The sequence below is a fragment of the Polypterus senegalus genome, unplaced genomic scaffold, assembly GCF_016835505.1.
Source record: "Polypterus senegalus isolate Bchr_013 unplaced genomic scaffold, ASM1683550v1 scaffold_5354, whole genome shotgun sequence".
NCBI classification, from domain to species: domain Eukaryota; kingdom Metazoa; phylum Chordata; class Cladistia; order Polypteriformes; family Polypteridae; genus Polypterus; species Polypterus senegalus.
In genome coordinates, this window is record NW_024380975.1 from 12,876 (window position 1) to 26,023 (window position 13,148).

The following is a 13,148-nucleotide window of genomic DNA, read 5'->3' on the forward strand; positions in this document are numbered from 1 at the left end:
ATGCTTTTGAAGCTCTGGGACAGAAAGTGGCGGGGTCATTTGATCTCACTGGGTAGTTTCTTGATAGTGTGGAGGAAGAAAATAACAAGTCGGTTAGCCAGAATGCCCCCCCTTGGCCCAGGGTGGTATCACAGAACTTGGATGGTGTTCCATATATATATATATATAATTGTATAAACTAGGCTAGCTGCCTGGAACATTATAAATATAACATGTAAGAAACTCCCTAACCAATAGAATGGTAACATTCCTCAAAAACACTAATGCTGATATTGAGAATGAAAATGCTTTACGTCACCTACATTTTTCTATTGTAGGACCCAGAGTGTGTGCAGCACCCACCAGTTCCTGCCAGTCCAAGTCTAATGGCAACTATGCAGTGCCCAACAATTCCAGCGCTTACACTGCATGCTGTAATGGAAATGCAATCATCAAGCCCTGTCCTGAAACTCTTGTCTTCAATGAACAAGCAAATTCGTGTGTCTATAGATGTAGTCGTTCTGTCGTAACACCAGGTTTGTATAAAAAGTCACAATAATCTAGAGGTTCTTCTCTCAAGCTAAGAGGTCTATCAAGCAAAGCATTCAATTAGCTAGACCAGGGGTCCCCAACTCTGGTCCTGGAGGGTCACAGTGGCTGCAGGTTATTATACTAACCCTTTTCTTAATTAGTGACCTGTTTTTGCTGCTAATTAACTTCTTTTTATTTATTTTTAATTGACTTGTTTTTGTAAGCTTTGTTCCCCTGAATTTCATCATTGATCCTCTGAATTGCTTAATTTCTTTTCTTAAATGGCATCCAAACATTAATGAAATGTGAAGTGAATGAGCCAACAGAAGCCCAACTAAGTCAGGGCCTCAAACTCCAACCAATTTCACTCCAGGCAGTTGCTTAGTAAGATGTTGAGTCTTGTCATTAATTAAACCCATTCCTTAATTCTATGGCTTGTTCCTGCTCTCATTGTGCAATAGTACACATTACTGAAATTGTTGATTTTCTCTTTCTAAGAGCACTGTTAAAATGTTCTAGGGATCTGAGCAGATCAGCATTCCTGAGACCTTCACCTTTCTTTATTTTCAGATACTGTATAATGGACACAGTTTGCTGATCATGTTTTGGCTCATTTTGTATCTCATTATTGGTCGGCTGCTGATTAAAGAAAAACAAACTATTAAGGGGTCTGTGTCTTTAAGAGCAAGTCAATTAAAATTAATTTGAAAGAAGTGAATTAGCAGCAAAAATGGTCACTAATTAAGAAAAGATTTAGAATGAAAAACCTGCAGCCAGTCTGGTCCTCCAGGACTGGAGCTGGAGACCACTGAGCTAGACAACACACTTTTTACAAGTAGCAAAAATAGGGCTGTTGTCAGCAATTTATTGGAATATACAGTAAAATACCTCCTAACTCAAACTAACAATTAAAAAGATAGTAACTCCTTGCAATACTTGAATGCTACCAGCAGTTTGCAATATTTCAGTTTATGTGTGTGTGTGTGTGTGTGTGTGTAGTTTGGGATTAAAGAATCCAGTTGTAATTCATTTCCTGACTTTTTTTTTTCATTGTCTATCAGCACTACCAATACCCCCTTCCTCTGACATCTCTACCTTCTGCAATGGCAAATCTAATAGAAACTACAATAGTCCATCCAACCCCAATACCTACATTGCCTGCTCTAATCAAATAACCTATGTGATGCCTTGTCCTGCTGGATTGGTGTATAATGCTCAGAACAACATGTGTCAATATCCTCAGACTCTTACTACTCTAGGTTGGTATAAACTGTGTCTGTGTTCCATTTTGTGTTACTGTATGTGATGTTATCAGGTTTGTCGCTTAGATGGCTTAGAAGTATCTGCCGGAATTGGCCACAATTGATAATTTCATTTAAAAGTAAGCATGAACCAGCATGGTAATCTACTACAAAAATAAATAAAATGTACAGATCGATATAATTTGTATTCATCAATACTGAATATAACTAATAACCAGGTGTTTATGTTTATAAAATACTGTACTTTGCTTTTTGATGAGCATAATGCAACCTCTTTCTTTTTTTCTGTACATTAGTTTCAACCCCAGCTCCTACATCCTTCTGTGCTAAACTACGTGATGGCAACTATGTCAATCCCAATGACATACACTCCTACATTGCCTGCTCCGGTTCTATCACCTATGTGATGCCTTGTCCAGCTGGATTGGTCTATAATGCCCCAAGGGACATGTGTGACTGGCCAAGTAAGATTCATTCTGAAAACTATCTGGTAACTGATATTATGAATATCATGTAGACATGAAGTCTTCAGAGAACTTTAAATAATCAATATCCATGAAGTCCAGGTAATGCTATATGAATACATGACCAAAATGAAACAATATATAAATAAAAACCAATAGAGTGCAGTAAGGTAGTGTTTTTCCAAATTCCTCACTGCAGTACTTTCTGTATTCAGTATGGATGTTCTCCAAGTAATATTGATTTCTCCATGGGCTCTGTTTTCTACATATAGTCCAGAACCCAACTGGTTTGGCATCAGTTTCCATCTATCCCATAAAAATCAGACAGTAGGAGTCAGCTGATGTCTGCAAATTTACTGTCCCTTGCCTGGTGTCAATGAATGTGAGAATGAGTACTAAATGATGTAGCGACAGGCCTCTGGTACAACGGCTGCTGCTGCCAAACGAAAGATTCAAGTGGGTACAGAGGGGTGATTAATCTAAAAGCATCAATAATTTGAGGAACCTCACGTAATAGCAGTGTTTACAAAAATAAGTATGAAACTAACGTAAAGCTTTTTAAAAGTGTCACACAAAATGAGCTGGTTGGCTGTTCTCTTCTCTTAAGTCATTCAGGGAGTTGGGTTGTTATTATTAGGAATGATTTACACATTTTTTATTAACTTCCTTCAGCCTTTTTATTAATGCTAATGTCCATTCATGTTCTTCTGGCTCAGAATCTAATTTTTTGCTTTAATTTTTGTAAGAAAAATTATTTTCAATTATTAGAAACTATTTTGCATCTTTTTTGTTGGCTTTTTGCTTTTTTGGGACAGCTCCATTTTGTGTCACCATCATCAGAGCACAGTCCCAGAACCTCTAAGAATCAGCAGATCAGATGTGATACTATCTGAGTTTGAACATATTCAAAGAAATCAACCTTTGCTCATATATTAGTTATTGCTTTTTAGATTTCCCGGATCTTGACTTTTGTTTTTGAATCCCTCATTACGATTTTTGGGTTTTCATTTGTGTATATTTGAACAATAAGACAGACGGCGGGTTTCGAATCCCAGCTCATTTTACATTCTCTCTTCTGGTCATCTCTTGGCACCCTTTCCTGGTGCAAAGCTAACATGGTTAATATGAAAGTGAACATGATTACTTGATGGTAACATTTATTAGTAATATCACAACAAGCTAGACAAATGAGGCTCTGAATGGGAATTCATATCTGCTCATTAGCTGTCTATTACAGTATTTCTGATTTGCTGTTATTCTATATTTATAAGTCACTGCAAATTTGTATGGCCAGTGTGAGTAATGACATTTGAAAATCTCATCACACTCTTTGTTCTAAGCATGTTTCTGAAAAATAATCTGTTTTTATACTGCGTTACAGGTGTAACTGGCAACACACATTGTGCTGGTCAGACTAATGGGATCGTGCCACACACAACCAAGCAGGATAGCTTTGTCTGTTGCTACAACCAGTTGGGATTATGTGTTGAGATGCCAACCAGGATACGTCTATTGCCACCTCTCAAACAAATGTCAAAATCCAGGTAAGGAAAAGCTGATAAAATCCAGAAAATAAAACAGAACATATTCTATTGAAAGTTATGTGTTGACCAAGTTTCTGTTCAGTGCAGTCAGACTGTAAGCATCGACAATAAATTAATCTGCAGCAGACTCCTGGAGTAAAGTACAACATGTAGCCGATTGATCTTTGATTTCTGTTTAGTGGGGTGAACAGCATAAGCAGTCTGATCAATACCATCCACATTCATCTTAATCTACTTACTGGTGTGTTTCATTTTTATTTTTCACCTTCAGGTTCTACTCTCTGTACTGGCAAACAAAATGGAAACTATGTCAATCCTGGCAACATTTACTCCTTTATCAAATGCTCCAATCAAATTCCATCTGTGATATCATGTCCTGCTGGTCTGGTCTACAATTCTGTCTTGAGTATATGTGATTGGCCAGGTAGGGTTAATTATGCAAATAATCATCACAAGAAAAGTTTTTTTTTCTTTTTTCTTTTAGCATTTCTTCTAGCAGTAAGTTTCTGTATTCAAAATGTCTCTGAGACAGCTCTGCACCTGTAGTATTTGGGTTGTCCACATATGCTGTTCAGGTTTAGTTTGGCACAACCAAATTATTTAGAGCTCTCAATTTGTTCAACCTATCTCATTATGACATCCAAGTATTCCCTGCATAGTCTTAGTCACAGCATTCTTCTGTTTCAAGGCTTAAACAATTGTTTGCAGTTACTGGCAAATTGAAAATGTTGATTTTCTGTATAGTTCATTTGAAATGCCCAACTTTTAAAATGTTTTTAGAACATATTTAAACATCAGATTACAAAAAGTCTATAAATGTTTGAATTTATATAGTATTTGTGTGATGCCTTTTTCTAAATCTGTGCAGTATCAAGTCAGAACGTCTGCACCGGCAAAGTCGATGGAAATTACCGCAATACAGCTGATGACAGCTCCTACATCAGCTGCAGTAATGGAATTCCGAATGTGATGAAATGCCCCGCTAATCTTGTCTTTAATGATAAGGATATTGTGATTGGCCAGGTAAGGTTCATTGAGAAAGAAAAAAATCTTTGAAAGATTAAATATGTTTTAATTTAAAAAAACAAACTCTGATAATATATCTTTAACTGTCAATGGGTAATTCTCTTCTCTTCAGTCTATTGATATCAAATCTATTGTTTCATGTTGCTTTAGGAGTGTGCTCTGAAGGACCTATGTAGCATTTAATAATCCATTTATTCTGTAAGCCTACATTTTTGAAACACAATTTCCATTATAGAGCACACACAGACTGATTCTAATTAGACTAGCTTCATAACTTTGGACTGAATGCCAACCAAAGAAAAACTTACCGAAGGAAACCGTATCTACAGGAAAGGTGTTAGTGTGCTATACTCTACAACCATTGTTAGAGCTGATGTAAGGTAAATCCCCATAAAGATGTTAGGTGGAGCTGAGCCTGGAAAGAATGCAGTGGAATGAAATGCTTTGGCATTGTTGGCCAGTAAGGAGCAATCTACCATTGGCCTAGTGTGCTTAAAGGGGCAATCTACAATGGGAGGTTATATTCTTTGGTTAAAATGTTAAGCACTTGTGAAAGTGATCTTGGTTCAATTTAACTTTGACTCCTTTTGCTGGCTAAAAAAGATATCCCTTAGATCAATCAGTATCACTTCACCTTTCCAAAATCTCCTCTGTTTAATAACTACATAAACTGGCTATTATACCTAGCTGCTATGTGCACTGTACTGCATTCATGGCTGAGTCCACCATTTTATGTACTGTGTTGCACTGAAAACTGTTTAATTGCTAATTGATTGTATTTATTATGATAAATACACCAGAATGACATATTGCAGTATTAACATGAGCCATCAGCAACTTTGTTAATTTGCAGTTGTCTGAAGTCTTATAATGAACAAAGCTGGTTCACAAAATGAATGGGGAAATAGAAACAATTCTTCCATACTGAATTCCTGTGACAGGAAAATCAGGTTCAATAAATTAAAACACGAATGAATGAATGAATGAAGTTCACTGCCACAAGCTTGGATCTATTAAAATGCAATTTATATTACCTTTTAATATATTACCTTTCATTTTTATATGTCACACTATTTCAAAGTATCTCCTCTGTACCACATCCAGCTTGCCAGTGAAATCAGTGCTTTTCAGCTTTGCTCATTTAAGTTGCCTTTAGTTTTATTCTACAGTCTAGCCTTGTGATATGAGGTTGAGTTGTGATTGTCACTTGCCTTGGTGTGATTCAGTGTGTTGCCAAGTGGCTGCTTTTGTGTACCCCCCACAGATATACTGACATTACTTTTAGAGCAAGTTCATACCAAGCACCAGTTGTCACCAGCATAGGCTCTAGCTCCATTGAATCTGAGTTCAAAGTTAATGGATGGATGGGCACACATTCTGTTTTTGTTTTTACATTTTTTATTCAAAGTGAAACATTTCTTGTTATTAACTGAAATAATATGTTTGCTCTAATTTTTAACATAGCCACCAGTAATTTCTGCAAATGCAAAAAGAACGGCAACTATGAAAATCCTTCAAATGTTAACACCTATTTTGCCTGCTCCAATGGATATACATACGTGATGCCTTGCCCATCCAACCTTGTTTATAATGCTTATAAAGATCAATGCGACTGGCCAGGTAAGCTTCATTCTATATAATACCTCTTAAAATGCAACACAGATTGTATGAGTCTTAAGAGCATTTCTACTTTTTGGATAGAATATTAGTTATGATGATGTTCACATATTTATTACATTTTCATTTAAGTAAATGAGTTTATAATCTGTCAATGCTGACAGCAAGAGTTTGTAATTTGTATGTGAATAGGGTGATCTGGTGCGGTGGGCTGGCGCCCTGCCCGGGGTGTGTTTCCTGCTTTGCACCCTGTGTTGGCCGGGGTTGGCTCCAGCAGTCCCCGTGACCCTGTAGTTAGGATATAGCAGGTTGGATAATGGATGGATGGATAAGCTGATCTGGTTTATGATTCTTATTTATTTATTTTTTCAGTTTCATCCACAAATCCCTGCAATGGACACTGCCACGGCAGACCTGATGGATACTATTTTAATCCTTATAACCCTGCAGGTTTTATTGTGTGCTATCGAGAATTAACCTTTGTTCAGAGTTGCAGTGCAGGCCTAGTATATGATGCAGCTTCTAATCGGTGCAATTGGCCAGGTAATAACAATTTTTTTTAATCACAATTATTACCACCTGTTCTAAATGTAAGTGTTTGGCATGTTTTATAGTCTTTATCCCATAATATGATAAACCAGTCCATAGCTATACTGTAGTTCAGTGATATTTTGCTACTTCTTCTGGGAGTGGAACCTCTTCTGGGCTGTTTACTACTGATTACTTACTCCTACATCTTACCTTTGTAATTCTGCAGACAAAGTTATCCAGGGTTATCTAAAACATCACGATCAATTACATTTGCTTGCATACAATCTGGAATGTAGGACATTTAAGCAAGCTGGAAACAGGAACAGATTTAAAGTGCAACTCTTAGCCACTAGACCACACTGCCTGTCTGATTTTGGGATCAGCAGGTACAGGTTTCTGACTGAAGAACAGATAAAGCATTGTGAAAACATTATATTATAATGTGTTGTTTAGTGCTGCATACTGTATGTTACAACAATAATACACCCTGTAAAAATAAAGACTGCAATTGTCATTAGAACAGCTTTAAAACTGAACACTATTTGACAAGTGGTTAGTTAGGTGGCCAAAAATTATGCTTGAATAGGCTGAAACTCCTGACAACCCTGAACTAGGTTAAAAATTGCACAACTTCTTGTGTATATAATTTGAATAAAGCAGAGAAGAAATAAAAAAGGATTTGGGTTCCAGCCTGGATACCTTATTTTATGGTGGAGTATTTAGTGTTTTGTTTTAAGGCATGAATAACTAGTAGCTGTATGTTGCTTCTTTGAGAGCTGCAGTTAAAGTGACAATGATTTTCTGCCCTGTGGTCCTTTTAAGGCAAAGGGAAGAGTAAGGGTTGGTTCTGGTAACCTTGTAAGTGGTGCCAGGGTACTTCATGCTGGAATTGTTTCATATCTTGTCTAGAGATCAATTCACAATTTACTGTACCTTTGAATCGATTCCTTCTAGAATACTCACAAAGTTGACTCTCTCTCTCGCTTATACTTATATGTATAATAATAGACACCCCTCTGTTTAAAATCTTTAGTTTATTTATCTGCAAAAAAAAAAAAAAACAGACTTTCTTGAAAAAGCTTTTTTCATTTTGGCCATTTTTAAGTCTAGAGCTGAACTTTACGAATGCCAATACTTTACAACCCAAGTGAACAAAATAACAGGTTTCATCTGTGGTAGTGCAATTATAAAGATTTCTCTAATAACCAATTACTATTAACACATGACTAATTAAGGATAAACTAAAGGAGTTGACCATTAGAGCACTGAAGCGATGGCATCTGAAAAATCAGGCATTACATTCATATGTGAATAATAAATTAAAAATCACTCTTTCCAAGGAGAGATAGACATTAGCAACACTAATAATGACTCGGCTGTATTTATAAATCAATTTAATGTAACTTAAGTGTACAATATCAATTTTGTCAAGATCATGAAATGGTAAGTAAATTGTACGTATTGTTTATTGTTGCATACTTCTATGCATGCATGCATTTTTTGGTGTGTCTCTTTTTGTTGGCATTGGATCACCATTCCTATTCTGAGAAGACTTGCAATTTAGACTTTCACTGTAGTAAGTACACATGGCAATAAACTCCAACTTAAATATTGCATTACCTTATGTAATGTCACCTTATGCGACATAACAAAATGTATAGACACCATCAGCTGTAGCAACAGTCAGGTAGTTCCAGGAAAACATGGCAAGGTTTTGGATGATGACCACTTCCCAAAATTAAAAAAAAAGAATTATGTAAATATTTTTAAAATTATGCTTTCTTTTTCTTAGGATGGAAAGGACTGCATAAGTTTGGTTTTAAAGAGTCTTTACTAAAATTTAATGAATGTTTTTTTATGTATTTTTAACTTTTTCTGTCAACAGTAAGACAAATAAGTTCCATCTACAGTTTCTGCTCTGGCAGAGCAAATGGTAACTATCCCAATTCTGCTGACTACTACTCCTATATCTCCTGCTCCAATGAACTCACTTACATAATGCCATGCCCTGCTGGCCTGATCTATAATCCTGCAAAGGACCAATGCGACTGGACAGGTAGGGTTAACAGATATCTTAGAAAATTGCACTTAATGTAACTATAAAAGGCTTTAATTGTCTTCATTTTGTTTAATAATATTGTCATATTGAGTTCTTTTTTGTGTTTTTCTTTAAGGACCTTTTTACACTGGTTGCAGTTACTGCAGTGACAAAAGTAATGGACACTACGGACATCCCATTAGAGAAGACAGCTATTTCTCATGCATTAATCAAAATTCATATTTAATGTCCTGTCCATATGGCGTAACCTATGATCGTACCACACGCTGGTGTTCACCTCAAGGCCAATCAGGTAAGTCAGATATGCTATTGTTGTTTTAATAACATAATTCAGTTTTTGTGCTATATATACAGATGCAAAACTGTAGCATAGGACATGGTGTACGTCCCAATTAAACATGTTGTCATAAGATTATCAATATGCGGATAAGGCAAGATATAGCAGGAATACATTGTTGCAGTAATGTCTGGAATCTACTGCATACAGTATATTTTGAATGTATTGAAATAGGCCAGTGCCCTCCTGGTGTCTATCCACAGTAATAATAATAATGGGGCACATCAAAATATATATGTAACAAAGAGATAATAAAACAGATACAAAACTATATATCTGCCTCCTTGGGCCAAGCTCTCTTGGTTCTTTTCATTCTGTCTGTTAGGTGAGTTGGCTTGCCCTTTCCAAATGTTTTATTAAAGCCTTATCCATTTTCACCTCTGGTCTCTAGCAATTTTTTCGTCTCCACCCAACACTAAAATTTAGTCCAAAATAACTTTAAATCCTCTGCTAGGGTCATTACTCAGTCAAGGACTGGAACTTGCAAGGTCAGAGAGAGCAAAATGAGGAACAAAGAGGAACAAAATGTTAATGACTCCCAGTGTCCTGTGCATTCATTAAAGAGCTGATATTTTAAAGGGACAACAACAACAGAAAATGCTCTTTATGTGACACATCTTTATACATGAAAGTAGCTCAAAATGCTTTGTAATAATAATAGTTAAACAGAGTCACAAAAGAAAGTAACAATTGGTGAACAGTCATTTGTAACAGCAGAGAATCATAATGTTCGGCTTATTGACAAATTACTGTCAAAAAACACCAGTTGGCGGGATGATGGAGAATATAAACCTGTGGAGTTTCAAAGGTAAAAGACAGCACAGCACCCCAGATATTCTACAGCCCATGAATGTGTCACCATAAACAGGATACTCTTATCAAGCTCTCTACGTCTTCCCGGTATTTAAGGTGGTCCTTAAACACAACAAGACGAGACAAACACACAAAAGTAGTAATTAGTGACGGGTCTATAAAACAACAAAAAAAGAGAATTTTATAAAAAGAACGAATTTCTTCCCCTCCTCAATATGAAGGAATTCCAGCAGTGCTAGTCATCTCTTAAGTGATCAAGAAAGCCAGAATAAAGATGTGGTTTCTTAGTAATTTTTTTGAAGGGTTCAGCTCTCCTGACCCAGTGTATATCTAATGGTAAAGAATTCCAAATGGTTTGTACCTAGAAACAGAAAGATGCTTCACCAGTTCTTTTATGCTTTGCTCTTGCAATACTAAGCAAGCCATTTTTAGAGGATCTAATATTACAGTTGGGAATGTGGAAGGACAAGCAGTTCAAAATAAAAGAAGACGCTAAATTGTTTACTGCCTAATATACAATTAAAAGTATTTTGAAAATCAACCCATACAGGACACAGACAGCCAGTGCAATGATGCTAAGACTGGTGAGATATGCTCATATTTTCTCTTTTTAGTTAAGGTTCTTGCTACTGAATTTTGAACTAATTACAGTTGAGTTATATCTCTTTTAGGTAATCTTAATAGGAGTTCATTGCATTAATCTAGACAACTAAAGATTTAATACATAGTTGTACTGCTCCTTATCAGGGTATATGCATTGCCACCTTGTATCCAAAAGGTAAAGTACTCCCCTCTTTCCAGTCATTCCTACCCCAAATAACAGGCAACATGGTCTCAGCTCTCTTGGCTATGGGCCGTTTTCTTAAACCAACTAGCTAAAGAGTCTTACTGCATCTTCTCAGCACTCCATCGCTTCTCTTTTTCACTCAAAGTGGAAGTTCAGAAGCCCTGCTCTCTTGGGCTCCATAGCTTCTACTCATCTCAGAGAAAGAAAGTTTCTTCATCATAGTACACAAATGTAATTTCTAATTATTGGGGGATAATTCACAGCTATTATTTCTCTTATTCTTCCTGTACAGGCTCTGGAACTTTCTGTACTGGAAAACAAGATGGGAATTATGCAAATCCCAGTAACAGTTCTACATACATTGCCTGTTCTAATCAGTACACATACGTGATGCCCTGTTACCCTGGACTTGTCTATAATGCAGCAAAGGACTGGTGTGACTGGCCTTCATCCCCAGGTTTGCTCTACTTTTTCAGTTCCCATTGTTTTTCTGACTGACAGTCAAAGACTGACAATCTCGTTTTGTTATTTGACCTACTGATTTTGTGTGACTTTTTCTTTTCAGCAACTAGTGCGCCTTCTTCATGTGGCAGCCAGATTTCTACCAGCTTCTGCAGGACAAAAGCAAATGGCAACTATGCTATTTCATCCTGCTCCAGCAGTTTCATCATGTGCTCAAATGGACTCACTTACATAACGCCTTGTCCATCAAACCTGATCTTCAATGATATCTTCAAAGTGTGTGTTTTTCCTCCGGGTTCACCTTAAAGGTAAGTGCCTTAAAAGCACAACAGGAAACTGATAATTCACATAAGCAAAACAGAACAGACTATACTGTATATAACTAACATACTCCATCATCTATATAATATACATATATATATTTTTTTTTGTTACAGGCCTTACTTTTCCAGAGACAGCAAAGTAACAAATATATGTCCATAAACAGCATCAAATGGATGAGAATGATACTAAAGCCAGAACGTTTTCTGCCACAGCCTGCTGGGATTTACAGTTTTACATCGTTTAGAAAGTCCACTTAATATAATAAACAATTACACCTTGTACCCTGAGTATCATTGTTTAATTAATAAATTTCTGAATTCCTGCAAAATCCCAAATATCCTGAATTCAGTTATTCTAATGATGCTAAGCAAAAGCAATGCAAGAAAGTTAATTTCATTCTACTGGCTCAAAATGTTTAAAAACAAGTCATTGGATTCTGCTGTCTTTGAATACTTAGAAATATGTTAATTAAGTGCAATAACCTATCTTTTAAGAATTTAATTTTAAATGAGAATCACTGCAGAATAAAGTCCAATTAACTGCTTTCCTTGAAATGCATATCATTTATTATTATTGTGATTATTTCTTGCATTTGACATCTACTATAGATGTATTTTTTTTCAAATTAACAAATAAATGCTTATGATTCAATAGCAATTGAAAGTAGTCTTTGTCATTTAATTATTTTTACTTTTATTTTTGTGTCAAAAAAATATATGTATTACAAATGTTCTCTTTTTATTTTAAAATTGAACAACAAATCATAGTATGAACTGTTCTAAACAGACACATGTAAAAAAATTATAGACATAAAAATTTAGGCAAATGCTGAATTACTGGAAGTCATACTCAGAAAAATATTCGTTTTGCAAACAATACAATATATCCATGTAAATCACTTAAATTTGTGAGGAACACGTATACTCCTAACCCTTCCCACCATCATGATTAGTAAGGTCCATGCTTTAATACACTACAGTACATGACTTGTCTCTGGACAGAATCCTTTTATAAATCTTCTCATCCATTTTCAAGATTCAGTATTTCCAGATGCATTTTACTGTTCCTTCTACTATGCCAATACCTTGTCTGGATGCTGAGGATAGAAATGCCCATTGACAGACTTTTTAAGTTTCTGGATATAATAGAATGAAGTTAATGATGTGTATGGCAGAAGCATCAGTACCTAAGATGTGAGTCAGTTGCAGGGCATATTCGATATTCAATTTCCTAATTTAGAGCTAAAACAACACACATGCATATGATGTACTGGAACATAAAATGAAGGCAAATAAATTACCTGCAGTAATTTCTGTGTTAACCACATGCAAATATATTTTAAAGTGATGATTTTCACAGTATTATTAAGCAGTGGTTAATTTCTAAAGAAAAATATGATTAAAAAAATTTTG

At 35.8% G+C, this 13,148-nt stretch overlaps 1 protein-coding gene across 1 annotated transcript; it reads left to right on the top strand.

Moving 5' to 3' along the window:
* Nucleotides 1–2,148: 2,148 nt before the first annotated feature.
* LOC120520463 (chondroitin proteoglycan-2-like) lies at nucleotides 2,149–12,299 on the top strand. The gene is made up of 10 exons (XM_039742807.1): nucleotides 2,149–2,236; nucleotides 3,618–3,780; nucleotides 4,052–4,204; nucleotides 6,271–6,426; nucleotides 6,796–6,966; nucleotides 8,840–9,010; nucleotides 9,129–9,305; nucleotides 11,243–11,407; nucleotides 11,516–11,720; nucleotides 11,850–12,299. Exons 2-9 carry the CDS (start codon nucleotides 3,654–3,656, stop codon nucleotides 11,716–11,718), a joined length of 1,323 nt encoding a protein of 440 aa, XP_039598741.1. The 5' UTR covers nucleotides 2,149–2,236; nucleotides 3,618–3,653; the 3' UTR covers nucleotides 11,719–11,720; nucleotides 11,850–12,299.
* The last annotated feature ends 849 nt before the right edge of the window (nucleotides 12,300–13,148 follow it).